Genomic DNA, 26,921 nt, shown 5'->3' with positions numbered 1-26,921 from the left:
ATTGAGAGAAAATAGTTTACAAAATGTGTATCTGACAAAGAAATACATAATCTTAATAATAAAATGACAATCCAATAAAAAGTTCAAAACTGAATAGATACAAGGAAATAATAAATGCATGGAAAAGTCTTCTACATCACTAGACATTAGGAAAATATAGACTAAATCATAATGGGGTAACACTACAAGCTGTTAGAATGACTAAAATTAAAACAACAACACAAACAGTGACAGAATTAACTGTTGATGAGAATGTAAAGAATTACAATTCTCATTCTTTGTGGGTAGAAGTGTAAAATGATACAACTACTATAAAATGATTTTGCAGTTTCAAGTAAAATTAAACATACATATGTGTATGTGTAAACTGTTTATATAGAGAGAAACATACTCAGTAACTCCATTCCTAGATACTTGCATGAGAAATTGAAACCTATATCCACCAAAGGATTTATTAAAAAAATCAGTCTTTAGAGAAGCTTTATTCACAATAGCTAAACACTGATAATTATCCAATTGTCCAGTAACAGGGAATGGATAAACAAAATGAGGCATATCTACACAAGGCAATTCTACTCAGCAATCTAAAAAGAAGCAGAATATCGATACACTCAACAGTAGGAGCAAATCTCAAAAACATGTGTTGTTAAAGAAGCCCCACATAAAACAGTACATGATACATGATCTCAATTATCTGAATTTCTAAAACAAGAAAACTAATGTATGGGAAAGAATTCAGAAGTATGTTGCCTTTTTGGAACCTCTTGGAAGGGGCAGGAAGGAATTTGTGAGGGAATGTAAGGTTGCATATCCTGATGGGATGTAAATAAATTTGTCAAAATTCATCACATACACTTAAGATCTGTACATTTCACTATATGCAAATTATACTTCAATATTTTTAAAATAGTTTTTAATGGTTTATAAAAGAGAGAAATGAAGATGAAGACATTTCTCTTTGATGGGAATGGGGAGCATAGGTGTGGAAATGAAGTAGATGAGTCAGCCATTTACTTGCTGTGTTTGACTGATTCTCTTTACATTTAGCTTGTCATTATTAGAAAACATATTCAACCATCCTTTTTCACCTAGCTAACTCCTAGACTGACTAGGATTCCAACATTTACTTGTTGAAGTGTTTTAGAGGGTTTCTTATTCAGCTGATTATTAAGTCATTTGAAAATTGGCATGCAAATATGCTAGTTAGAGAAAACCTATCATCTTCTCTATAGATAATCTATATAGGTAATGGCAGGATATATTAAAATGCCTCAATAAAAAATATAGGAACCCTATCATATTACTGATTTGATACTTTATTGATATTCTATTGTATTTAATTTTTTATAGAATTAAAATATTTTACTTTCTGCTATAAATGAAACAATAAGACAAATAATTGCATGTGAAATGTGGGACTCTCATGGATTCTACCAAAACTTAGTGATACTAATGAGCAGTGGCAATTGATATGTCTTATGTCTGTGTTTTATAGATATCAAGAATAGTTATTGTTGAGGTGCAAATAAAAAATCAAGGATTGATTTATTTAGATATTTCCTTGATATCTGCATGTAGATAAAATCTACTGAAATAAAAAAGCTCTGAAAGGAGAAAGTGGTTAACTGTGATGTAATAATAGAAAGTCTTTTAAAAGGGAAGCTGGAAAAAAACAAACAAAAAAATCTATAAATTATTATTAGTAACAGTTTTGAATGAGTACCTGTACATACAGATAAAATTTCAACTATATTGTGATTTAGTGTTTTTTTTTCTTTTGAACACTTTTCTTATAGAATAATTTTTTTTCAAGAAAACTACAAGATATTTCATAAATTACTACATGTAAACAGTGTTACTGTTTTTATCTACATATATTTAACTTGAGATTAAATTAGTTTAATTTTGCTTTTTGAAACATGATTTTGGTTCTGATGTTTTGCAAGATTATTTTAAAGGAACATAAAATATTTTCATTTCAAATTTTTCCCCTTAGAGGATAAAAATGACTATGGTGAAGAGTACATTAAATGTTGAAACACTGTCCACCTTCTAATTTTATTCCTGGCTGTTGCCCAGTTCTTTTGAACGATTTAATAATTTTCTTTCCTGATGATGCCTAGAGGTGAAAAGAGACAGTCAGTGTCTAGTGGTTCCAAACAGTTTGAATGAGGTAATCAAACAGAGCTGGAAAATGATCTTGCATTCCTGGGGCATACTACCAGGAATTCTGCTGGAGTTCACCAAATTAAATTATTAAATTGTTATTATTAAATCACTATTTAATCTCATTTTTTCTAATTATTCATTCAGTTTAAATCATAAATGACAGCGGGATTTTTCATGGCATTTCACCAAAGTTAGAAAAAAAAGTGCGTGAAGGACAACAGTGTAAAAATTGTTAATTTGATGCATGCTCCTTTTGATCTTTAGATGTTTCATGGAGCTAATATTTTTTGTTTCAGAAATATGAGATGACATCAGACACATGGCTCTCTAAACAGGTATGGTATAGGTGGACTCTTTATGTCACATTTTGGCCATTGTGTCCATCCGATTCACCCATTTGTTATGTGATAACTTTCTCTCAAAACTTATTTCAGTAATATGACTTTATGGCTTTGCTATGTTTGACTGTCTTTTCTATGAAAATATTTATGACTTGGCCTTTCTATGACATCAGTTGTGCAGAGATTACTTCTGTTTTCTATAGGACATAAGTTGTAGAATAACTACCATGATCTATTTTCAGGGTCATTCATATAAATAAACTTTTGCGTAAATGAAACAGAAAAAGTTGTGACCCATTAAAAAAAGTTTCAACACATCAAAACTGGAAACCACTAGCATTACTCAAATTGCCCAGAAAAACGACCAAACCTCTCCATAAATTCTTTATGTAGAGATTATTCAGATGAACGCTTCTTTCTTTGAATGTATGCTGGCGTGTCACAATGCTAATTTGTGACATAAATGAGGCTGGAATCCAGATGATCACAATACCAGACATCTTCACAACATGGTCTCATACTGGACATTTCAGAAGGAAACTCAAATAGATTACCCACTTATGCCTGAACCCATTTTACTACTAACTCCATCACTACTTTTTGTAAAGAGAAGTGTTTGTTTTGTTTTGATTTTGAATTGTTTTGTTCTTTAAAGTGATGTTTTGTTCTATAGTTTCTCCCTAGGTGTCATACTTATCTATAGTTTCAATTGCCACCCATATACTGAGACCTCCAAATGTATAGCCCCAGGCAGCTCACTTATCTTAGTTCTGAGACATTCAAATTCATGCTTGTTATCTCCTCCTAAATCTATAAAAGTAACCGCACACTCTGCAGGTCCAAACTGAACACACCTTTTTTCTAGTCAGTTTTATGCTTTTTTATCAGAGGAGTAAAGGGTATAATTATCCATCCAGCTATTAAAATCATAAACATAGTAGTTATTCTTGAAACTTTTCTCATCCTTATCTCCATATATTCATCACCATGTCTTTGATTTTACTTTCAAAGATCTCAAATCATTTACTTTTGTACCATTCACAAACATTGTCCAAGATCAAACTATAGGTACTGCAGTTGTCCTTGACTGGTGAACACTTGACCCCTCAGGCACCTGCCAATCTGTTCTCCACACTGCAGGTTGGCTGAGTGACCTTTTCAAAATACACATTTGATTACCCACATCACCCACTGCCCACATCACACTCATACTTTACTCTCACAACTAAAACAATTTGTGTCTATCCTTTTGTTCTACAGATAAAGACCAACATTCTTAAAAGGGTCTACACAGGATTAAATTGAAAGTATTTTCAGTGTTGTGTCCTACCATCCATTCAGCCATTTTTCTCCATTCTAGTAATGTTAGCCCTCATATACACAAAGACTTTGTATGAATGCTTCCTTCTGGGCAGAAGTCTCAAATACTTTATTACGGAAAGGCTACTCATTTTGCAAACCTCACTTTAAGTCACCTACTTAATAAATCACCTCCTCCGACCACCCTAACCAAATCACATCCCCCAATACAAGTTATTTTAAACTCAAGTGTAATCTTTGTGTAATACTTACAGAATTATTTCTGTGATTTTTTTTTTTTTTGCTAAGTTCACAAGGACAGGAAAGATAATTCACTTTTTGTCCCCCATTATAAAACAAATGTCTAATACAAAATAGGGTTATAAGAAAAGCTCTATTAATAGATGCTGAATAAACAAAAAGAGTAAGGAGGATTGTAAATACGCTAAACCTTTTCTCGGTTGAACGATAGGCACACATTATCTATCTATCTATCTATCATCTATCTATCATCTATCTATTGATCTACCTACCTACCTATATAATCTATCATCTATCATCTATCTTAATATGAATTTTTAATCTTAGCCAATATACAAAATGAAATTGAGGGGGAAAAAACACACCCTGATTTTGTAGACAATAATGGACTCTCACAAAATTGAGTTAAGTACTGAAAATAAGAACAACGGAAAACAATAATATATGGATATTGGTATTTTGCTTCTTTTTGGTTTTTTTTGCCAGTGACATTTATAATCATCTAACATACATCATCATAATACATGCTCTTTTGGGTTTATGTTTATCTACATTTTAGATACCAATTTTATGAATGTTTAATAGAAACTATTTTTCAATGCAAAGAAATCAGTTATCAATTATTCAGTAAAAGATGCAGGTGGTAGTTTTGTCTCAGTTTATTTTTTCTCCAGAAGCTCTAAGAAATTCCATGAAATACTTAGAATTTGATAAAATTTAAAAGATGAGAATGGTAGTAATTTTGAGATGAAGGAAATTTCTAAGACAATTAGAAATTTACTATAATTATCACACGTGCTGACTTTCTGCACAGTAAGAAGAGCAGAGAGTAGTGGACATGTCTGCTCTAGCTACATGAGACTTACAGTTGGGATAACCAATGTACAAACTGTTTGATCAAGGGATAATGTTTAGTATCTCCAATTCATCGCCCTGTTGTCACAGGCACTGATGTGCTTAAGGTCAGGAAAATGGACAGTGAGATTGGTTCCACTTCCTTTATTTGTTTATAGGAAAATGTTCTGCCTGGAGCTGTAAGTTTATAGCCAGATAGTGTCTGGTGGTGAAGATTTTTAAGCCCAGCAATGCATCTAAGATTATAGACCCCTTGTGCTCCTTTACTGAACCATTTCTAAGGCACCAGAATTGAGGGAGAAGGGCACTAATATAAAAAGGAGACTATTAAGATATCCCCACACCATAAAAAAGCAATTTATTTTGGGAGCAAAATACAAACGGAGACTATTGAATAAGGAAGGAGCCAATAGGTTGCAATAAGTGTGATAAAGTGACCATATGTATGTGTGTGTGTGTGTGTATATATATATATATATATGTGTGTATATATATATATATATATATATATGTGTGTGTATATATATATATATATATATGTTTATATATATATGTGTGTGTGTGTATATATATATATATACAGACAAATATTTTTGTCCATTGAACACATGCATTCATCTATTTAATTATGAGTTGGACACCTATTGCGTTCTAGGCAACACAGCTAAAAAGACAAAATTGCAAACTCCCTTTAATTATTACTTGCTCCTTTGAAGGAAGTCAACCATATAATAGAGTGCCTTGAAAACCATGATAGAGATGAATACAGGATACTTTTTAGACTCTCTGAAAAGAATTTCCTAACTAGAAGAGACTCTCTAACTAGGGAAATTTGGAAATGTTTTTTGTTTCATGCATTTAAGTAAAAAAATGAGTAAAATTTAGCACAAAAAAAGAAGACAGAAAAGTCTTCTGTTCCAGGCAGAAGAAACCCCATGTGCAAAAGCAAAGACAGAGATATCCAACAGGCACAAGAGATGTAACATACAGAATTATTAATTCTATCATAGTTGAAAGATGTGATTCTCTCAGTCAAGTATCTTTTCAGAATTTATTATATGCCCAGTAATGCAATTTCCCATCCTTGAATTGTGTATTACTTCAGAGTTTTTAATTTATTACAGATATCATATTTTCATGAGTGTCCAAGAAATGGACAAGGAAAATAGTATCCTTATATTTCTATCAAGGGATGTTCTTACTAATAAAGCTAGAATCAGAGTCTGAGATGATTAAAATAGCTATTAGCTTACTTATTCATTCAGTAAATATTAAGCACAATTATGACAGTCACTATCCCAGGTTCCGAAGATATCACAGTGAAGAACACAAGGGTCCTGCGTCAGGGAGCTTACATTCCAGAGAAACACTACCTACCTGTCTACCTGTGTACCTACCTACATACATACACACATATATTCATATGCAAAAAATGCACACATGCATAGGATGTAATATGGTGATTGGTGTTAGATTCTATGGAAAAATAAAAAGTAAGTGAAGGGTTCTGAGAGATTCATATAGAGCTGGATGATCTGGTTTCCTGATCACCCTTTACATAGGTTGATCAGGAAACACCTCACTGATAAGGTAGAGTAGAGGAGAAATATGAAAGAAATCAGAGAAAGGGCCAGACTAGGGGAATGAACAGTGCAAAGACCCTGGAGCAGAAACATGCACAAGGAAGAAGCAGGAGAATGGAGGAAAATGAGATCAGTGGAGGGCCAGATCAGCTAAAGGCACTGGTAAGCCATTCAAAGCCTTTCTTTATACCATATGTATAATCACTCTCAATAATCCAACGTGAAAGAACTCAATGTTTTGTCAGGTAAATCCATTTTCCCGTAGAGCAAGAGAAAGCAATCTATATGTACAGCTTCCATCATTTAATTATCAATAACAATTCCATTGATTGAACATGCCACTAGAGTTTAATTAAAAAATCATCAACCGGGCATTTGTGTTTGTGGAGCGGTGAGCAGTGAGAATGGGAAATTTGAATTAAATAATTTTCAATGGAGACCTTCCAATTTTGTGGCCTTTTGGTTTTTGTATTTTCAATAAATGTGTGTATACATTATCAGAAATGTTTCTTTAAGTAACTACAGTTGCTGAGTAAAAGGTTTCAGAGAAATATATTAAATATTGAATGTTAAATTTTTTTCTAAGTTAAAAACAAATTATTTTGATAAGTTGATGCAGATGTTCACGTTTTCCTTATCTTTTAAGGATAAATTGCTAAATACAATTATATCTTATGTAAAGATACAAAAGTTCTGCTTTGAACTAGTTTAAAAAGTGTCTTTTGTCTAATTGTAAATCATTCCTATCCAGTATTTAAGAAACTTCCCCATCCTTCCCATCACTTAAACACATACATATACACAATGCATCACTGAGTTTCCTTTAAAAAATACTATGACTTATTTTTAAAATAACTTGACCATTTTCCAAACTAATTCTAAATCAATCATTGGTCTAATCTAAGCATGAATTAGCAATAGTTGGAGGCAGAAATTTCATGTGCCATTTTGAGATCTTTATGTCACTACTATGTTTTAGAACGAGGAGCCCGTGTTTTCCAGAGATGGCAGCATATTCTTTATGACAGTTCCTGTTAAGCAAGGAGGTCGAGGAGAATTTCATCACATAGCTATGTTCCTTGTCCAGGTAAGTGCTGCTTCTCTGGTTTGCTTGCATTGCTGTCATGTTCATGAAGGCCCAATTCTTGTGTGACATTTGTAGCATAATTCAAACTGTACCTTCCCACAAACCAGTCTCAACATTCAACAAAATTTAGTGAGCTACACGGTTGCTATAAGTTGAGGACCTTGGGATATAGAATTGAATAAATTAAAAGTACCTCACCCCTACTTTCAAAGACCTGAGGACAATCTAGAGGATTTTTTGTTTGTTTGTTTATTCAACAAATACATATTACCTATTTTGTACAAGTGATACTTTCAAGATGTTATAAACATTTAATTATTTGAAGCAACCTAAATGTCCATCAAAAATTGAATAGTTGAATAAATTATGGTATGCTCACAAAGAAAATACAGTGCATAGTTTATAAACCAGGCTAAAGTACATTTTTTCATGTGCTGTCAGACACAGGGTCTACATTATATTTTTATGGACTTTCTGATAAAAATAGGGGGGAACGTTATTTTTTCTCTAAACTTCAAGTGAATGTTAATAGTTTATACAACTTATCTAATTATTAAAAAAATCAGTGAATTAAAAAGTGGTTAAATATGACTAGATTAATTAGTCAATTTGAATCTAATTGCCAATTACAACTATTCATGAAAAACCAAGTTTCCTTTAAAATCAAATAAGCATCCTAGTCTCACAGGTAGAAGACAATTTATAAAGATAAAGCATTGTGAATAAATTGAAATCTTCTATGAGACTAGTACAAACAAGCTAACCAAGAATCAATTTCATACTTACAAAATACGGAGTAAATATAAATGTAAAAGGTCCCTAAGCAACCTGGCTACTTTTTGTTCTTAGAACCTTCAAGCTTTGTGCATATTCTCAAGCTTTTATCATTATCTATATACATATTTATATTGGGCAGCTCAGTGCCTTGAGTTCCCAAAATCTAGACTGAGAAGCTTAAAATGCAACAGTTGCGCAAAGTTTGTATATTAAAATAATTGTCATGATTTTAACTTTAATTTTAATAAAAGCTGAAGTAACTAATTTGGAACATATGTAATTTCCACAATAGAGATGTAGATTAATTTTCATAGTCTATCATTAAGTCTGAAAAACAGGTTGTAGACTAATGTATAATGTGATCTCATTTATCTTCTAAATAAATGCATGCATTTATATATGAATAAAAATGTTGGTGATTCAGTACCCAACTATTAAATGATTAAATCAGACTGGTGGGATTGGGGAACTTTTTTTTTTTTTTTTTTTAATGCGAACTGGAAGAAATTTCACTAGCAAATTGCTGTACCTAATTAACTTTTGCTAACTAATAATAAACTTTGGTATTATTTGGTATTGTAAGTAGTAGGGAGATATTTTGGTCTAAAAATTAAATCACACTTTCCAAACATGATAATTGACTGTGACGTGTTATTGAATTTTAAAACCCAGCATTTTATATTCAAGAAGCAGTGTAAAATCCAAGGTGATCAAAATTACATGCACATTTTGAATATTTATAAGATATAATGAAGGATAGGGAAATATGTATCATACATCAGTATACTATATACATTTCCAAGATATACTACAAGTTATAAAGAGAAATAGTGTATTTTAAAAAGTGTGGAATTGGGAGAGGCTGATGATGGTGGAATGTAGGAACTGAGATATTTGTGCCTTAAAAGAAGTTCCTTTGTAAGTCTTGGGAAGAAATTACCTTCTGTCCCTCCAGTCAAACGAGACTGACAAGCAGTCTAACTCATTATTTCTGAAATATTCAGAACAAATTCATGGAGCTGATGTGTTTACTTTGTTTTTCTTTTACATGGAGATTATAGCAAAACTCACTGAAAGAGAAAACATTTTAATCTAATCTGATTGCAATTCAGACAATTTGTGGTTTGCATCACTGAGAAATAAACATGACTGTGTGATTACTTATGGGTATGTTGGTGTTATGGCTAAAATTAATTTACTTTGTTAATGAGTAAGAGAGCAGTGCTTAGGTAGATACAGTTTATATCTGTTTACACACACACACACACACACACACATACACTTTTAGTAAATAGCATGAGTCTTCTTGCCTCAATTTTTAATAGCTATCAAAAAGGCTCTTTCATAAATTGTTTATGATTACCATACTGACATATGAGGTCAGACAATTAAGTTTGCGAACTCATCCTAGAAAAAATGCTACATACCTCATTGCTGAATATCACTGTAGTCACCTTTGAAGTACTCCCCTTGGGAAGCTATGCACCAACACCAGTACTTAGTCCACCCTTCTAAGCAATTTTGGAACTCTTTCTGGAATGGCCATCAGAGCTGTCATCGTATTACCCTTGATGTCCTGAATGCCATCAAAATATCTTCCTTTCATTATTTCCTCTATCTTCAGGTAAAGAACAAAGTCATTGGGGGCCAGATCAGGTGAGTAGGGAGGGTGTTCCAATACAATTATTTGTTTACTGGCTAAAAACTCCCTCACAGACAGTGCCGCGCGAGCTGGTACATTGTCGAGATGCAAGAGCTATGATTGTTGGTGAAAAGTTCAGGTCATTTTCATCTAACTTTTTCACACAGCCTTTTCAGCACTTTCAATAGTAAACTTGGTTAGCTGTTTGTCCACTTGGTACAAATTCTTAATGAATAATTCTTCCAGTATCAAAAAAGGTTAGCAGCATCGTTTCAACAAGTTCATGAACTTAATTCTCCAACCCTGACATGCGAGAGGATTCCACTTAAAACTGACCTGCCCAGAAAGTGAGAAATGGCGGGGAGAGAACTTGGCAGTGGGTGGTCAGGAAGAACAACACCTTGATGCTTAGCTATAAGTACTTGATATGTAGCTATATTTCAGTGCTTCCCCATTAGCTGAGAATATATTTATCTGTTTGAAGTATCTTACTAAATAAAATTAGTAAAATCTTGCAAACATTTTGCGGCCCTACACAATCACTAGGTAGATAAAAACCTTTACTTAGAGACCAACCTACAAAATTAGTGCTTTCAGGCTATTTTTACTATAGTGAGTGATGTTTGGCATTACTAATACGTTAGTGTTTTTTTCTCATTTACAAAAGTGACCCTGATTAAAGTAATTTTAAAAAGTAAAACTAGAAGGAATTCATGTGTTTTCCTCTAGTCTTCTTATGATTGTAATTTTATGTAAACCACAGTATTTCATCCTGATATTTTAAATTTTAACTTTAATTTAAAGCCTACTTTTCCCATAATGGTAAATAATTTTGAAAAACAGTTCTTTAGAAAATTAATATGTCGTTGATTGGATTTACATAGTTAATCACTATTATGTTTAATTTAGTGGCAGTTTGTTGTAATTATAAGTGTCACTGTACATAAGGCTTATTTGTATTATGGATCATTTCTTTAGTTTTGATTAAATGAACTGAAATTTCAGCATCAAAAATAACTATATATGTATATATACAGTTATGTGTACATATATAGGTTATATATATATATATATATATATATATATATATATATAGCTAGATTACTTTCAATATGAATATGTGAAAGCAGAACTTGTGAGCATTTTCTCTACTCTTACACATTTCATAATAACAATATTTATAAAACTAAAAATGGACTTTTCCAAAAATCTATATAGCTAAAGTAATTGTTCTTCTGAGTAGAGTTGCAGTATTAATATCAGTTTATGCAGTTCCTGAATCAAACAATGATGCAAAACTTCCTTTACCTAACCTCAGACCATTAAACTTTTGATCACATCAGGTATACCCCCCACCTGTTTCCTTCATAGCATTCTTTATGTGGACTTCTAAATTCTGAAATTCCCATATTTAAAACTATAGCATCCTACATCCTGCAATACAGTCTGAGGTTAAGAGAGTTTTTTCTCAAAGATATAGCCAACTTTTTATCTCAAATATGGGATAAGCAGTGTTTCAATTGTGTTAAGTGTTCAGATTCATAAGCATAAGCAATTGTCCTGTCAACTTCCAAAATCGTGTTAAATGAAATATTATGTATGTCAGTGAATCCATTCACTTTCTCTATGCAGCAATACCAGGTTTTGCTCATGAGAGCTGATAATTTGTCTTGGAACAATTTTAAATGCCATGATTCATTACAACTACTGTAGAAAACAGCATGCCCCCAATCCACAATTCTACCACCTAATCAACCCAATACAACTTTTCATTAAATTTCACTGCTGTATCTGATTAGGACATCGTCTGAGAACAATTAGTTCACCTCATGTGATGAATAGACGTTAAATTAAATCATGCTATTTTTAAGCATGTTACCCTTATCTAGAAGCTCTAAAGTTAAACAGAACATAATATAAGAATTTTGAATGAACTGTGTAATAAGTAAAAAGCACACGTGTTGTTAAACTTTTACTAATACCAGTATATTTCCAACTTGAAAATGGAAATATAAAATTAATATTTAATGTATTAAGATAAAATCTGTATCAATTAAAGGAGATGCTCTGATGTCTAATGTCCTAAATAATGTTCTATCAGCACATCCTGGGTTTTTAGCCCTCCTTTGAGAATGAATGAAATCACTAATTTTACTGCTGTTCATTCTAAAACTAGAAGAGAAATATGAGTTCAATTTAAAGTATACTGCCAGTTGTCCTTGTCAAAAGTCCACTATGGTTCCATTGTCATAATCAGTGTTTCCATTCTACCAAGTTAATTTAATAGAGATCATGGTTGTACAAAAAGAATGATTACTTTGGAGTAAAAATGATTATTGTTTCATGCTTTGTTAAATTATCTTGTCTGTGATTGTATTTCTGCTGAAGGTGGGTGGAAAACAAGTTAAGGTACAGATGCCGCCTCATGGAGCTGGTCAAATCCCTTGGTATTTATTTTGAACTTACTATCTGATTGTCTACCATATTCTGACTGGCGCTGGGATTATGCACCTAGAATTCAGATCAAACTTAATATGCTTGCTGCTATGATATAATCCCTTGTATATTTACTATAACTACATAACTATGAAAGATATTCTATGTCACTGTATGTGAAATGTTGTTCAAACTTATTCCCTAGCCCAGATTTGCCCTGGGCAGAGAGAAAGTGTGCAAGGCAATTACAATGTTTGAAGTAAAATCCAAAGTTTATGGAGGTTATTATTATAGCTTTCAGCAAGAGATCTTTTCATCCTACATTAGAAGCATAATACCAGGGGTGCCAAAAAAAATGTATACAAGTGGACACTTTGGTCAATGTTGCTCAAGCAGTAGTTTGCCATAATCAGAAGTGTCTGGACACTGATGGTAACCACTTTGAGCACCTCTTGTAGTTGCAGAAGTCAAATGTGACTTGTATTCATCTTTTGTTATCGGTATATATTGAGTATTACAATTTTAATAGTTTTCCTTTCTTAAAATGTGTATACTTTTTTTTGGCACCCTCTGTTTTTAGATCCTAGATACATCATTGAAATTAATAATGTGCAATGTTTGTTCTTGCATACACTGTGTGCCAAATATTTTTCAAAACATTGGATTTTTGTTCATGATCACTTTTAATGCAGCCACTCTTCTGTGTTTAACACATACACACGTAAATAACAAAACAATCTGAAAAACAAAGATAATATAATCAACCAACAAATCTCTGAACCAAAAGTATCTCCACATGTGTACAAACACCGAGCAAAGTTTGTTTCTTTATTTTTTAATGTTTTATCATTTTGTTTAATCTTGAAATTGGGCAAAAAAGATGCATTAAAATCATGAGATCTTAGTGCCCTGCCCTTGGCTCATTCAAAGCAGGATCTGGAAAGAGTAAGGGGAACCATCTACTGGGGTGTTGTCCTTTGGGAATTTGGCAATAAAGGATGTGACCTCAGAACTCCATGCCAGCCTTTGGGCTGTGCCTGTCTCAAATCTCAGAAATTCTGTTTCATCTATCCATTTGTACTTTTATTCAGTAAATACTCGTAAAGTGTTATAATTCATCAGAAAGTGTAAAAAAAAAGAGTTAAAATGAACTCAAAGAGTTAAAAGAAGTATACCAAGACACAGAGAATTTCCTGAAGATTCTAATACTACATATACATAGTAGAATGTAGAGTGATCTTTTAGTCTCTGCTTCCGATAGCATAATGAAGTCGATAATTTAATAAAACTTCCCCACATCAAAAACACTAGATTCAATACATATTTATATCAAAAAAGCATTTGAAGTGTTACCCAGCTAATGGATTTCATTCTCTGAAAACAATGCAATTGTAGGAAAGACATGAGAAGTGCAATAGTAGAATTTAATGAGCTAGAAAGCAAAGATAAAGAGATTTGGCAAAATAAGTAATGGGTTGTTTGGAAAAAATAATTAAATCTATAATATCTATTAAGGTTAATTTAAAAAGTAGGCAAGCCCTAAAAATATAAGTAATGGAAAGGAAGAGACTTAATTTCACATTTAAAAATGTATTTCAAAATAATATGAATAACTTATGTCAACAAATTTGAAAACTTGAATGAAATGGATAAATTCTAGGAAAAAAGAATACCAGACTTAATTTAAGAAACAGATCATCTAAATTGTCCCTTAATATTAAGGAAATAGAATCAGTGTTTTAACATTTTTTCACATCAAGCACAGATGGATTTTTAAAGGTGGGTTCTACCAAACATTCAAGAAACACACAAAATTTTGTAGAAATATATTCAGAAAAGAGAAAAAGTCAGAATATTTTTCAATACATTTTGTAACACGGGTATTATCTTGTAACCAAAACCAAATAAAGACAGGATGAGAAATGACAATTACAAGTCAGCTAAAAACTCCTAAACCAAATATTGGCAAATTGAATTTTTCAATGGATAACAAAAATTTACTAAGTTACTTTTCACACAGAAATGCTAAATTTGCTTAACATTTAAATATCTATAATTCACTACATTTGCATCTATATGAAAATTATAATCATTCTAAAAGATGCAGAAACAAGACCCAATACATTTAACAAAGTCCATATTCAAAAATCTTAGAAATTTAAGAATAAAGGTAACACCCTTAAGGTGATAAAGGCATTCACCAAAAGCTTTACTAGTAGAGCATAATCCACAGTGGAACATTAGTAACATTCTTTTTAAAAATCAGCATTGATACAAATAATCAAAATAAAGTAGCTTGAATATGCACAAAACCATAAAAATATGACAGTTTTTTTTTTTCTTTTTTAAAAATTATCACCCAAGAAAAAAAGAAAAATGCTTGATGGAGAGAGGCATCTCTTGTCAAAGGAGAAGATGGTAACTAGTGACAGAAATTAAGGACCCTGCCTAAAAAAGAAATTCTTAGCTTTCAGAATACATAGGTATACTCCTAATAGTATCACCTTAAGAGTACTAGTTAGGGGTGCTCCTTGGATACTAGTTCTTAGGGCACTAATAATGATACTCTTTAGGTACACTGCCCCTTAGGGTGCTACCCATATGCATCTATATCTTGGAAATCCAATGTGTTGATAAAGAACAAAACATGGATGTTTATTTTTACAAATTAGAAAGTATATAAAAACATGCTAGAATCACCAAGTAACAAGTCTAAAAACAACAATACATTTTTAATGCATTCTCCAACTAGAAATTTCTTTAGAAAAAGTAAATCCAATTAATCAAATCCTTGGAGAATTCAAACTGAAATTGCAAAATTTATAAAATAGTAATAATAATAAGAATGGCAGCCATTCATATCAGAATTAGTTATCAGAATAAAAATCATAGCTCTACAAACTTATAAAAATGGAAGTGGAAGAATGAAATTAAGTGTGTTGAATTCTTGACTCAAATAGCTAGAAAATTATCAGAAAAAATAACATAAATTGGAAAGGTGGATATAATTAAATTTGAAGCAAAATGAAATAGGTTATAAACAGAAAAATGTAAAACTAATATATGAAAAAAAATGCTTACTCTTTGAAAACAATACACAGAGTGAGACAGAGACAGAAGAAAAAGTAAGAAAGCTTATGCTGACCTAATCAAGGAAAAAGAAGCAAAAAACAAACTTATACAAAATTAGAAATGGCTAGTGGGAAATTAAACAAAGGACATTTTAATAGTTCATGAGAGTATATTTTGCAGAACTCTATTTTGCCAATTATTTTGAAAACTTAGATGACATGAACAATTTTATGAGAAAATACACTTAGCCAAAACTCTCCTCAGGAGAGATACAAAGCTTAAACTGCCTAATGACAGAAGAAGTTTAATATTATAAAGAACTACACCACAGCTGAGAACCAAGCCCACATGCTTTCATAGACAATCTTACCAGAAATTCAAAGGTAATGCCAGCACAATTTAAATTGTCCAACAACATAGATATTTTTATAGTTGCTGTAAAAACCTTTTACAAATTTAATACCAATTACTGGTTTTGAAAATAGAAAAATGTAGGAATTGGTGAATAATTTCTTTTTTTATTAAAATTTATTGGGGGTAACAATGGTTAGTAAAATTACATAGGTTTCAAGTATACAATTCTGTAATACATCATCTATATATCACATTGTGTGCTCACCACCCAGAGTCAGTGCTCCTTCCATCACCATATATGTGACCCCGTTTACTCTCATCTAGCACATCCCTGCCCCCCCATACCCTCTGGTAACCACTAAACTGTAATCTGGGTCTATGATTAAACATGATAAAACATATATACCTCAACCCAAAGTGAAGATAGTGACATTCCCAATAAGGTCAAAAATAAGAAAGGATGCATGCTACCTCCACTACTATGTGATCTTGTGTTGGAGGTATTAGTCCATGTAAATTAGATGAGAATAAACAACCAGCCATAAGATTTTGAAGAGTATTCAGTGAGATAACACAATAAATATTCAGCATACAGAAATCAGCAGCTTTCATATACATGAACAATAATCAATTATTATAATGAAAGAGAAAGCCCTTTTCAAAATAGCAACAAAATATAAAATACTTCATAATAAATATTAAAATGAACTACATATGGAATGAAATGTACAAAACCTATATGAGGACAAATTTTAAAACATTCCTGGAAGATATAAAGTAGATTTGAACAAATGGGAAGATATCCCTGTTCTTAGATAACTGAAGTTCATAAAAATCTCAGTATTGATTATAAACTTAATATTAATCCAATAGGAAATTCCAACATTTTTTTTTGCCTGAACTAGATATGCTTATTTTTAAGCTTATTTGGAAAAAATAAACATACATTAATATCTAGGGAAATCTTTAAAAAAAACAGCAAAAAACAAACAAACAAACAAAACCACAATGAACACTGATGAGTCCTACATAATGTGGATGTTAAAAAGAATCTCTAACTAAAAATGTGTAGTACTGTGACATGAATAAACAGAGACTAAAATAATAGCATAGATAGTAGAGAAATAGACTCAGGTACATATGGAAATTTAATATATAATAAAGATGACATTTCAAAACCATTGGGGTAAATGAACTTTTTTTTCACAAAATATATTTGGAAACCTGAATATCTGTTAGGAAAAAGATAAAATACTTCCATACTACCACCGTGACTCTAAAATGATCAAAGCTCTAATTTAAAAAAATAAAACCTTACATGCATTAAGAAGACATCAGTAAATTATTTGTTATCTTGGCTGAAATAAAGCCTTTTAAACTATGCATCAACACTCAGCAACAATATAAGAATATTTTGTTTCTTTATTTGTTTGTCTTGTTCCTTTGTTGTTTTCAGTTTTATATACCACGTATCAGTGAAATCAAATGGTTCTCAACTTTTTCTGTCTGACTTATTTCCCTTTGCATAATAATCTCAAGATCCACCCATGTTGTCACAAATGGCACTATTTTATCTTTTCTTATGGCAGAATAGCATTCCATTGTGTATATATACCACATCTTCTTTGTCCATTCATCTATCCATTTGTCTATTGAAGGACACTTTGGTTGTTGCAATGTCTTGGCTACTGTAAATAAAGCAGCAATGAACATTGGAGCACATATGTCTTTACAGATAAATGTTTTCAGATTTTTGGGGTAGATGCCCAGGAGAGGGATTGCAGGTTCATATGGTAATTGTATTCTTAATTTTTTGAGGAACCTCCACACTGTCTTCCATAGGGGCTGCACCAGTCTGCATTCCCACCGATAGTTTATGAGGGTCATAGAAACAGACAATAGTTTAGTGGTTACCAGAGGGTAAGGGGGGAAAAGGGTGTAGATGAGGGTAAATGGGATAAAATATATGGTGATGGAAGGAGAACTGACTCTGGGTGGTGAACACACCATGTGATATATAGATGATGTATTACAGAATTGTATACCTGAAGCCTATGTAACTTTACTAACCAGTGTCACCCCAATAAACTTTAATTTTTTAAAAAGGGGAAATATTTTAGTAAATTTCATTATAAGAAGATTAGAAAAGACCCTTTGGGAAAAATATCAAATTAACCAATGTAAACATGAAATGGTAAATCAGGAAAATATATTGGCAGCATGTATCACACAAGTGAATATACACGTATAAAAAGCACTTTAAAAAATAAAAAGACCAAAATACACACACAAAAAATCTGATAGCATAGACAAAAATCAACAATGTTAGATAAAAATTATGCAAATAGGATATTATAGATAACATATTTATATATATATATAAATGCTCAAATATTTTTAAAAGAAATGAAAAATGAATTTACACCCATATACCTGTCACAAGTTGAGTTTCATAGGAAGAGAACTGTAAAATGATTAGCCTGCAGGACAATATTACAGAGGCGATCAAGGAGATCAATGACTTTGGAGAAGAGGGGGAAAATGTAAGATTGGGCAGAAGAATTTGAGATTCAGTGTCATCTAAATGAAGGGCTCAGCTGACAGTCACACGAAGAATCCTGGATTGGGATGACCCTTCAGAGGAGTCCGATATTTAGGCAAAAAGGCTGGGCTTTAATGCTCCAGTATATATATCACGCTGTCCTTGGACTGAAGCCACCCTTGAAAAGAGGTATGACCTTGGGTGAGGCCATTCTCTTCAGTCCAGGCAATCCCCAAAGAAGACTGACAGATGAGGGCCTTCTTCCACCAGCACTGTAGCCAATAGCAAAGTAGGTCCTTCCTTTCAGAAGGGAATTCTGGTTAACATACAATAGTGTCTACCACTGCACCATTCTCATCTATCAGGTTAGCAAAGATTAAAACACTGAACAACATATTCTATAACAATTCATGGGAAAACAGGTACTTTATTTATATCCTATGTTGCTGGTAGATGTGCAGAATGATACTTCCCTTATGGAAGAATATAACCTGAAGGTATTTTCCTACACAATAAGGAAACATATGTACATGGTTAATTACTACTACATTATTTGAGATGTGCACCACTGGAGGCTACTTGAATTAATGATGGTATATCCATACAACAGAGAGCTATATAATAATAAAAAGATGAGAGAAGATCTGTAACAACACATATAGAGCCTGTCCCAACCTATTGCTAATTTATAGACATGTGTAATTAGGTTTACATTTATATTTATGGTATTAAATGTTGATGTTTTAGTTATAAAAATTTTGTCCCAAAAAAGAAAGGTAAACAATTTTTTTTCTATATTTAATGAGTGAGAATGGGATGAGACCAAGACTAATAATATACATACGAGGTCTGACAATTAAGTGCGTGAACTAATCCTGGAAAAAGTGCTACGTACCTCATTGTTGAATATCACTATGGTCACCTTCAAAGTACTCCCCTTGGGAAGCCATGCTCTGATGCCAGCACTTAGTCCACCCTTCAAAGCAATTTTGGAACTTTTTCTGGAATGGTCATCAGAGCTGTGGTCATATTACCCTTGATGTCCTGAATGTCATCAAAATGTCTTCATTTCAATATATATTTTTTTATCTTTGGGTAAAGAAAAAAGTCTTTGGGGCCCAGATCAGATGAGTAGGGAGGGTGTTCCAATACAGTTATTTGTTTACTGGCTAAAAATTCCCTCACAGATAGCGCCGTGTGAGCTGGTGCATTGTCATGATGCAAGAGCCATGAACTGTTGGAAAAAAGTTCAGGTCATTTTCATCTAACTTTTTCACGAAGCCTTTTCGTCACTTACAAATAGTAAACTACCAGTTGGTACAAATCCATCATGAATAATCCCTCTGATATCAAAAAAGTTTAGCAACATCTTTTTCACTCTTGATTTAAACTGATGCAACATTTTTGGTCGTGGAGAATTGGCTGACTCCCACTGTGCACTTTGATGCTTTGTTTCAGGGTCATATTGGTACACCCATGTTTCATCACTGATAACACAGCCCAAAACATCGTCTTGCCTCTCCAAAAGGTCTTGGCAAATTTCGACTCTCCTTTGCTTTTGTTCATCGGTGAGCTCCTTTGGGACCATTTTTGCACACATCTTGCTCATGCCAAGATTTTCAGTTAAGATTTTCCTAACTGTTTGTATATAAATGTTTACTTGGTCAGCTATGCTTCTCACAGTCAGCTGCTGCACAATTTGATGAATTTTTGCAATGTTTTCGTCAGTTCTGCTCACTACCAGAGGCCTCCCTGACCTCTCTTCATCAGTAACAGGTTTTCTCCCCTCAGAAAAATGTTTAATCCATTTGTACACTGCCGTTTTGTTCATGGCATCATCCTCATGAACTTGGACTAACATGTCCCTGATTTCACTTCCACTCTTGCCAAGTTTAATAAAATTTTTAATGTTTGTTACTCTAATTCAAGCTCAGACATTCTCGCAATGGCACACAAAAACATGCAACAACAATAATGAACACCACTCAGCAAGGCACCAACACACATCTATATGAACACAGCTGTGAGACACTGATATACCGACATTATGAAACCTTACTGAGCTGTTTGTGCATTGCTGCCAATGTAAGTACATGGTGGCAAGTTCGCGAACTTATTTGTCAGACCTCGTACATTATATGTATATATGTACATATATATATATATATTTAGAGCCACGTACATATTTTAAAAGAAAATTAAATATGAATAAGGACATCAAAGGCGAAATTGAAATACTAAGACAAGCAAATGCACCTAAATCTAAAATAAACTTATAGGAATTTAAATTGAAGATATTATTCAGAAACCACATACATACAGTGTATACATACACAGAGAGAAAAATCTATGTTCTAAAATCTTTATAGAAATCTATCTATGTTCTATCTCTCTACCTATCTAATTTTATCAATCCACTATCTATCTATTTGTCTGTCTATCTATCTATCTATCTATCTATCTATCTATCTATCTATCTATCTGTCATCTATCTATCTATCCATGTATCTATCGTCTATCTATCTTACTGTCATCTATCTATTTATCTACCTCCTCTGAAAAGGCCCTGAATTAATAATATTAGACTAGCAATGAGCATGACTAACTGTAAATCTTGATATCTAAATACCATAGTCCAGTAGGAAAAAAAAAAGAAAAACCTCCTTGGAGAAATGATTGATTACAGATATAGGACAGAGGAAGTAAAATGTTCTCAGAACATCTTATTGTGCAGAAAACAAGAACATATCGAAAGGCTAATGCAATTATATTCAAAGAATAGAGGGGTTAAGTTGAAGGATTTTCCACTAACCAAATTTTGACACTTTATCATCCTAAGGAATACCTAACAACAGTAATGAAAAATAACATATTACATTAAAAAATGTTTAAATCTACAGTAATATGAAGTGGAAGGAAAGGGAGAGAGTTAACATATGTGAGGGGTAAAAATAGGGAAGGGTCATGAATGGATGCCAAAACTACTGAATGAAAAATTCATGGAGAAAAAGCTATTTGCATAATGTGCAAGTATTATCTCGATTTTAATTGCACAGCAAAATGTACTTTTACAATGACTATTCCTCATGGTTATCATGTAAGTTGCATTGTCATGAGTGGGAGGACATGTAATTGTGTACTTCCTAACATGAAGCACAAGAGGAATCCAGTATCACCTATATAATATTCTTGCCAAATGTTTAGTGTAAGTTAAATGATAAGAAAACAAACAGATAAACCCAAAATGATGGACGTTCTAAAGACCACTGGACCAAGAATCTTAAAAATGCTTAATGTTGTAGAAGTCAAAAAAGATAGGATAACTGTTTTAAAGTATTAAAAGACACTGAAGAGATGACAAACTCGATGCCATATCTAAACATTGATTGGGTCCCTATTTTAAAAATATACATGAAATGTCTATACACACACACACACACACACACACACACACACACGAGGTTGGACAGTTACATTTGCAAACTCATCCTAGAAAAAGTGCTATATATCTCATTGCTGAATATCACTATGGTCACCTTCGAAGGACTCCCCTTGGGAAGCTATGCACCAGCGCAAGTGCTTAGTCCATCCTTCAAACCAATTTTGGAACTCTTTTTCTGGAACGGCTATCAGAGCTGTCATTGTATTACCCTCGATGTCCTGAATGTCGTCAATATGTCTTTCTTTCATTATTTCTTTTATCTTTGGGTAAAGAAAGAAGTCATTGGAGACCAGATCAGGAGAGTAGGGAGGTGTTCCAATACAGTTATTTGTTTACTGGCTAAAAACTCCCTCACAGACAGTGCTATGTGAGCTGGTGTATTGTCGTGATGCAAGAGCCATGAATTATTGGTGAAAAGTTCAGGTTGTCTAACTTTTTTACGCAGCCTTTTCAGCACTTCCAAATAGTAAACTTGGTTAACTGTTTGTCCTGTTGGTACAAATTCAAAATGACTAATCACTCTGGTATCTAAAAGGTTAGCAACATGGTTGCAACAAGTTCATGAACCTAATAGTATGTGTGTTTGTGTGTATAACTTAATCTCTATATAAATTTACATGGGTAACTTGGGGAAGTTATGGAAATTAGAGAATAGACTACATATTTAGGTGATATTAATGTAAGTATTCATTGACTTTAAAGGTAAGGGGAGTAAAACTAAAACAAATGAACAGGACTATATCAAACTAAAAAACTTCTGTACAGCAAAAGAAACCATCAACAAAACAAAGAGGCAACCCAATGAATGGGAGAAGTATTTGCAAATAGCCCCACTGATAAGGGGATAATATCCAAAATATATAAAGAAAAAAAAAATTCAAGACAAAAAAAATATCTAATTTAAAATGGGCAGAAGACCTGAACGGACACTTATGACAAGAAAATATACAGACAGCCAACAGATATATGGAAAAATGCTCATCTTCGCTAGCTATTAAGGAAATGCAAATAAAAACCACAGTAAGATCTCACCTCACACCTGTTAGCATGGCTATCATCAACAAGTCAAATAAAAACAATTGTTGGAGAGGCTGTGGAGAAAAAGGAACACATCTGTACTGTTGGAGGGAATGTAAATTGATACAGCCACTGTAGAAAACCATATGGAGGTTCTCAGAAAATTAAGAATTGAATTACCATATGAATTGAAAATTAAGGAGGGTCCTCAGAAAATTAAGAATTGAATTACCAGCAATCCCTCTCCTGGGTATCTACCCCCAAAATATAAAACAAGAAAACATGTATTGCAAAGATATATGTACTCTGATGTTCATTGAAGCATTATGTATGGTGGCCAAAACATGGAAACCACCTAAGTGCCCTTCCATAGATGATTGGATAAAGAAGATGTGGTATATATACACAATGAAATACTATCCTGCCATAAGAAAAGATGAAATAGTGCCATTTGCGACAACATGAATGGATCTTGAGATTATTATGCTAAGTGAAATAAGTCAGACAGAAAAAGTCAAGAACCATATGATTTCACTCATATGTGGGATATAAAACTGAAAACAGCAAAGGAACAGGACAAACAAAGAAACAAAAACAGACACAGATAATAGTTTAGTGGTTCCCAGAGGGTAAGGGGGGAAAGGGTTGGTAGAGGAGGGTAAATGGGGTCAAATATATGGTGCTGGAAGAACTGATTCTGGGTGGTGAACACACAATGTGATATATAGATGATGTATCAGAGAATTGTATACTTGAAGCCTATGTAATTTTACTAACCATTGTCACCTCAATAAATTTAATTAAAATATATATTCATTGGTATGATATGCTATTTGATTATATGAGAGAATATTCTTAACTTTGAGAGATGTGTATTGAAGTATTTAGAGCAGAAATCACCCAATATGCCAACTTACTTTCAAGTGATTCAGCAAACAGTAAAAGAGGTGAGGGCAGATATTCAAAATGTTGACCTTTCGTGAATTTAGGTAAGGAGTGTATGAGTACTCATGTACTATTCAACCTTTCTGTAGGTTTGGATATTTTCTCAATAAAAAATAAAATAATGAGATACAACTTCATACTCATTAGTTTGACCAAAGATGAAATAGCCTGATGAAATTAACTTTTAGTGAGGAAGTGGAAAAGCTGTGAAGCAACAGGAACTCATATTGCTAGTAGACCATAAAGTGGGAGAACTTTGGAAAATTGCCACTAGTTAAGCAAAACACATATGTATATACTCTACCCAAGCAATGCCACTTCTTGGTGTTTATCTCAAAAAAATACCCTGTCATGTGCATCAGGCGACATTAATAAAAGAGTTCATAGGTAACCTGTTTATAAGAGCAAAAATTTGGAAACACTAAAATGTCAAAAAACAGATAAAGTATGCTATATTCATGCAATAAAATACCGTATAGCAGTGAAAGTAAACTATGCCTCCAAGCACCCACATGGATTAATCTCAGAAATAAATTATTGAGTGAAAATAGCAAAAGTTATAGTGATGCACATGGTGTAAAGGTTACAATTATATATCCCTTAGTGTTTATTTGAAATAAAGTGTGTTCTGAAATGTTTTATTTAAAGCTGTGAAACTGCACAACTATCATTCATTTAGATGAGACTTATCAAAGTCCTATGCCTGTCCCAAATGCTGAGATGACGTCTTATGACCAGATGTTTCACAAGTGATCCTCACCTAGAGGTGTTTCATGATGGTTTTTCTACAGCATAGTAATAAAGGCACCATCCTCCCTGGGTCTATGTTCATATGAATGTGTGTGCATTCTTGTGATGGAAAACGAGAAACTGAATATTAGCTGAGCATCAAAAACTTAAAAGTAACTCAGGTAATTAGTACTTTTTTATTCACGAGAAAGATGCTGCTTAAATAAAAAGAAAATCAACATTGCCTATTTCTTTGCAGAGTAAAAGTGAGCAAATTACCGTGCGGCACCTAACATCAGGAAACTGGGAAGTGATAAAGATCTTGGCATATGATGAAACTACTCAAAAAATGTGAGCATTTTGGGTTCTGTAGTCAGGTTGGAAGTGAGGGTTGTCCAATGCAATCTTTTCAGACAGATTTATGTTTTGCCTACCACGGTCCTAGTCCAAACCACCTGGCCATGCAAAGAACCACCTTTTCTATAAAGACTCTCTCTATACTTCACCCAGAGAGACACTTACAAGAGATACCTACATACAAATTGAGAGATATCATGGAAAAGTGTGATGATATTTTAAGAAAAAAATGTTTCCCAAATGGATCAAAGTGGTGTGATTGAGTAATAGAAAGGCTTTTGCTCATTCTTTGACAGTGTGAAAATTCATGTGAAAACACTGTGACAAACATTGATCTGTGCCTGATGTTTGTGTTGTTTTCTTTCCTGGGCAGTTACTTTCTGAGCACTGAGTCTTCTCCCAGAGGGAGGCAACTGTACAGGTAAGTCGTGTGCAAGGATCTCCCTACACAGGTTGAGTTCTTGATGGCCAGCTATACAGCTTAATGATGGGATGGACAAATCTGAAGTTTCATTTTGACTCGGCTAGGGAAGAACCAACTTTGCATGACAAAACCGCACACACTCCCTCCAGTCCTTCAGCTCTGACCTTTGTGAACCTGAAGTGTTGAAACCAGAGTGGAGGCCATCTTTCTGCTCCTTTATATTTTTTCACCTGCTTTTACAGTCTCAAAATACTTTTTTTTTCCCCCTAAAGCTTACTTTTCTCACCTACTCACATCACAGGCATTCATATATTTTTCCCAGTGGCCTTTGCTTCTGCTAAGCCTCATTTTAAATTTTCAGTGCATTAATATTATGCACATGTAATTTATTCCTGAACAAAATAAAAGCATTGTGAACACTTAGTAGAGTGGATCAAGTGGAAGTTTCTCTCTTTTCCCTCATAGAGTGTAAAATCCATTAAGATTGTTATTTAAGCCAGGAATGCTTGTTGCTTACTAAAATAAAACAATGCATGGGGAATATTTTCATCTGCCCAATTTTCCCAGAAGGAAAGTTATATTCATGAAAAGGCTTAAGGTCATACCTATTTAGTATAAAATGTCTCCTCACTCAGAAAGCCTTCAGCAGGACCTCACAAAAATGACCTTTATTTTTGTCTGGCAAGCAACTTACTAATACTAGACTTTGTATACACTGTCTAATTTCCATTTCACAGTTTTAAAGTGTCAAAACTGACATATATTCTCAGTAGAAATTCATCATGTTTGGAGAAGTGTCACCACAGATTCTTTCCAAGTACCCCAGAATTTCCTTTAAGAGTAAAAATGCGTGTTTAAAGTGTCCTAACTCCCTCTAACTCACCCACATACTCTTATTTATACATATATTGCTTCCATTTGAAGCAAGTCTCTCCTTTTAATCATGCCTCCCAATACATCATTTTCATATTCTCTGTTTTTCCTCTTAGGGTCTGTAACCCATAGTCTCAATTCTAATGACTTCCAAAGGAAGAAGAGGTGTTTGTTTAAAGAGACGGATTCTAACTTTAGCTTAAAGGTCTTAATTAAAATATAGGTCCCTTTTTTCTCTTTGGTGACATGAAGCTTATTGTCCTTGAAACTTAAACTATGATTGATATTGGCAATCACAAACAATCCTTTAGAGACAAGGGAATACTTGATCAATGTTTTATTTCTCTCATTTCATAAAACTCTTAAAGAAAATGACAGTGTCAGAAAATGAGACGGGGCCATGCTGAGCCAATGGAACTGCTTCAATTTATCTTCCCTTTACTAGCCTAAAGTGTGATTTGAATCACGATGACTTCTTAGATTTGTGTGCTTGCCTTACCTTTCTAGTGACTGAGGCAGAACAGTCAATATATCTGTGACCAGTGCTAGTGTAGCAGGCTGTGCTATAAAGAAAATGTAGTACCAATAAATTTCCCCTTACTTAGCTCATCAAATGCCAGTTGGCTTCACTGTAAGATAATGTTAGTGTTTAATCCGGAAAACTCAATTAATGTCTTGTCCAGGCCATAAAATTAATCATTGGTTGACTTAATGTA

The 26,921-nt window shown here is 33.1% G+C and overlaps 1 protein-coding gene across 3 annotated transcripts in view; it reads left to right on the top strand.

The window, feature by feature from the left end:
* Positions 1 to 26,921, top strand: part of DPP10 (dipeptidyl peptidase like 10) — a 1,304,160-nt gene that overhangs the window by 1,237,014 nt on the left and 40,225 nt on the right. For all 3 annotated transcript variants that reach the window (XM_074335439.1, XM_074335432.1, XM_074335443.1), the window contains exons 12-15: positions 2,466 to 2,504; positions 7,488 to 7,595; positions 24,811 to 24,902; positions 25,282 to 25,329. In XM_074335439.1, coding sequence (XP_074191540.1) covers positions 2,466 to 2,504; positions 7,488 to 7,595; positions 24,811 to 24,902; positions 25,282 to 25,329 — 287 coding nt within the window. The remainder of the gene's footprint in view (positions 1 to 2,465; positions 2,505 to 7,487; positions 7,596 to 24,810; positions 24,903 to 25,281; positions 25,330 to 26,921) is intronic.

This window comes from Rhinolophus sinicus, linkage group LG01 (genome assembly GCF_036562045.2).
Source record: "Rhinolophus sinicus isolate RSC01 linkage group LG01, ASM3656204v1, whole genome shotgun sequence".
Lineage (NCBI taxonomy): Eukaryota > Metazoa > Chordata > Mammalia > Chiroptera > Rhinolophidae > Rhinolophus > Rhinolophus sinicus.
This window is presented reverse-complemented; position numbering and strand designations above follow the sequence as displayed.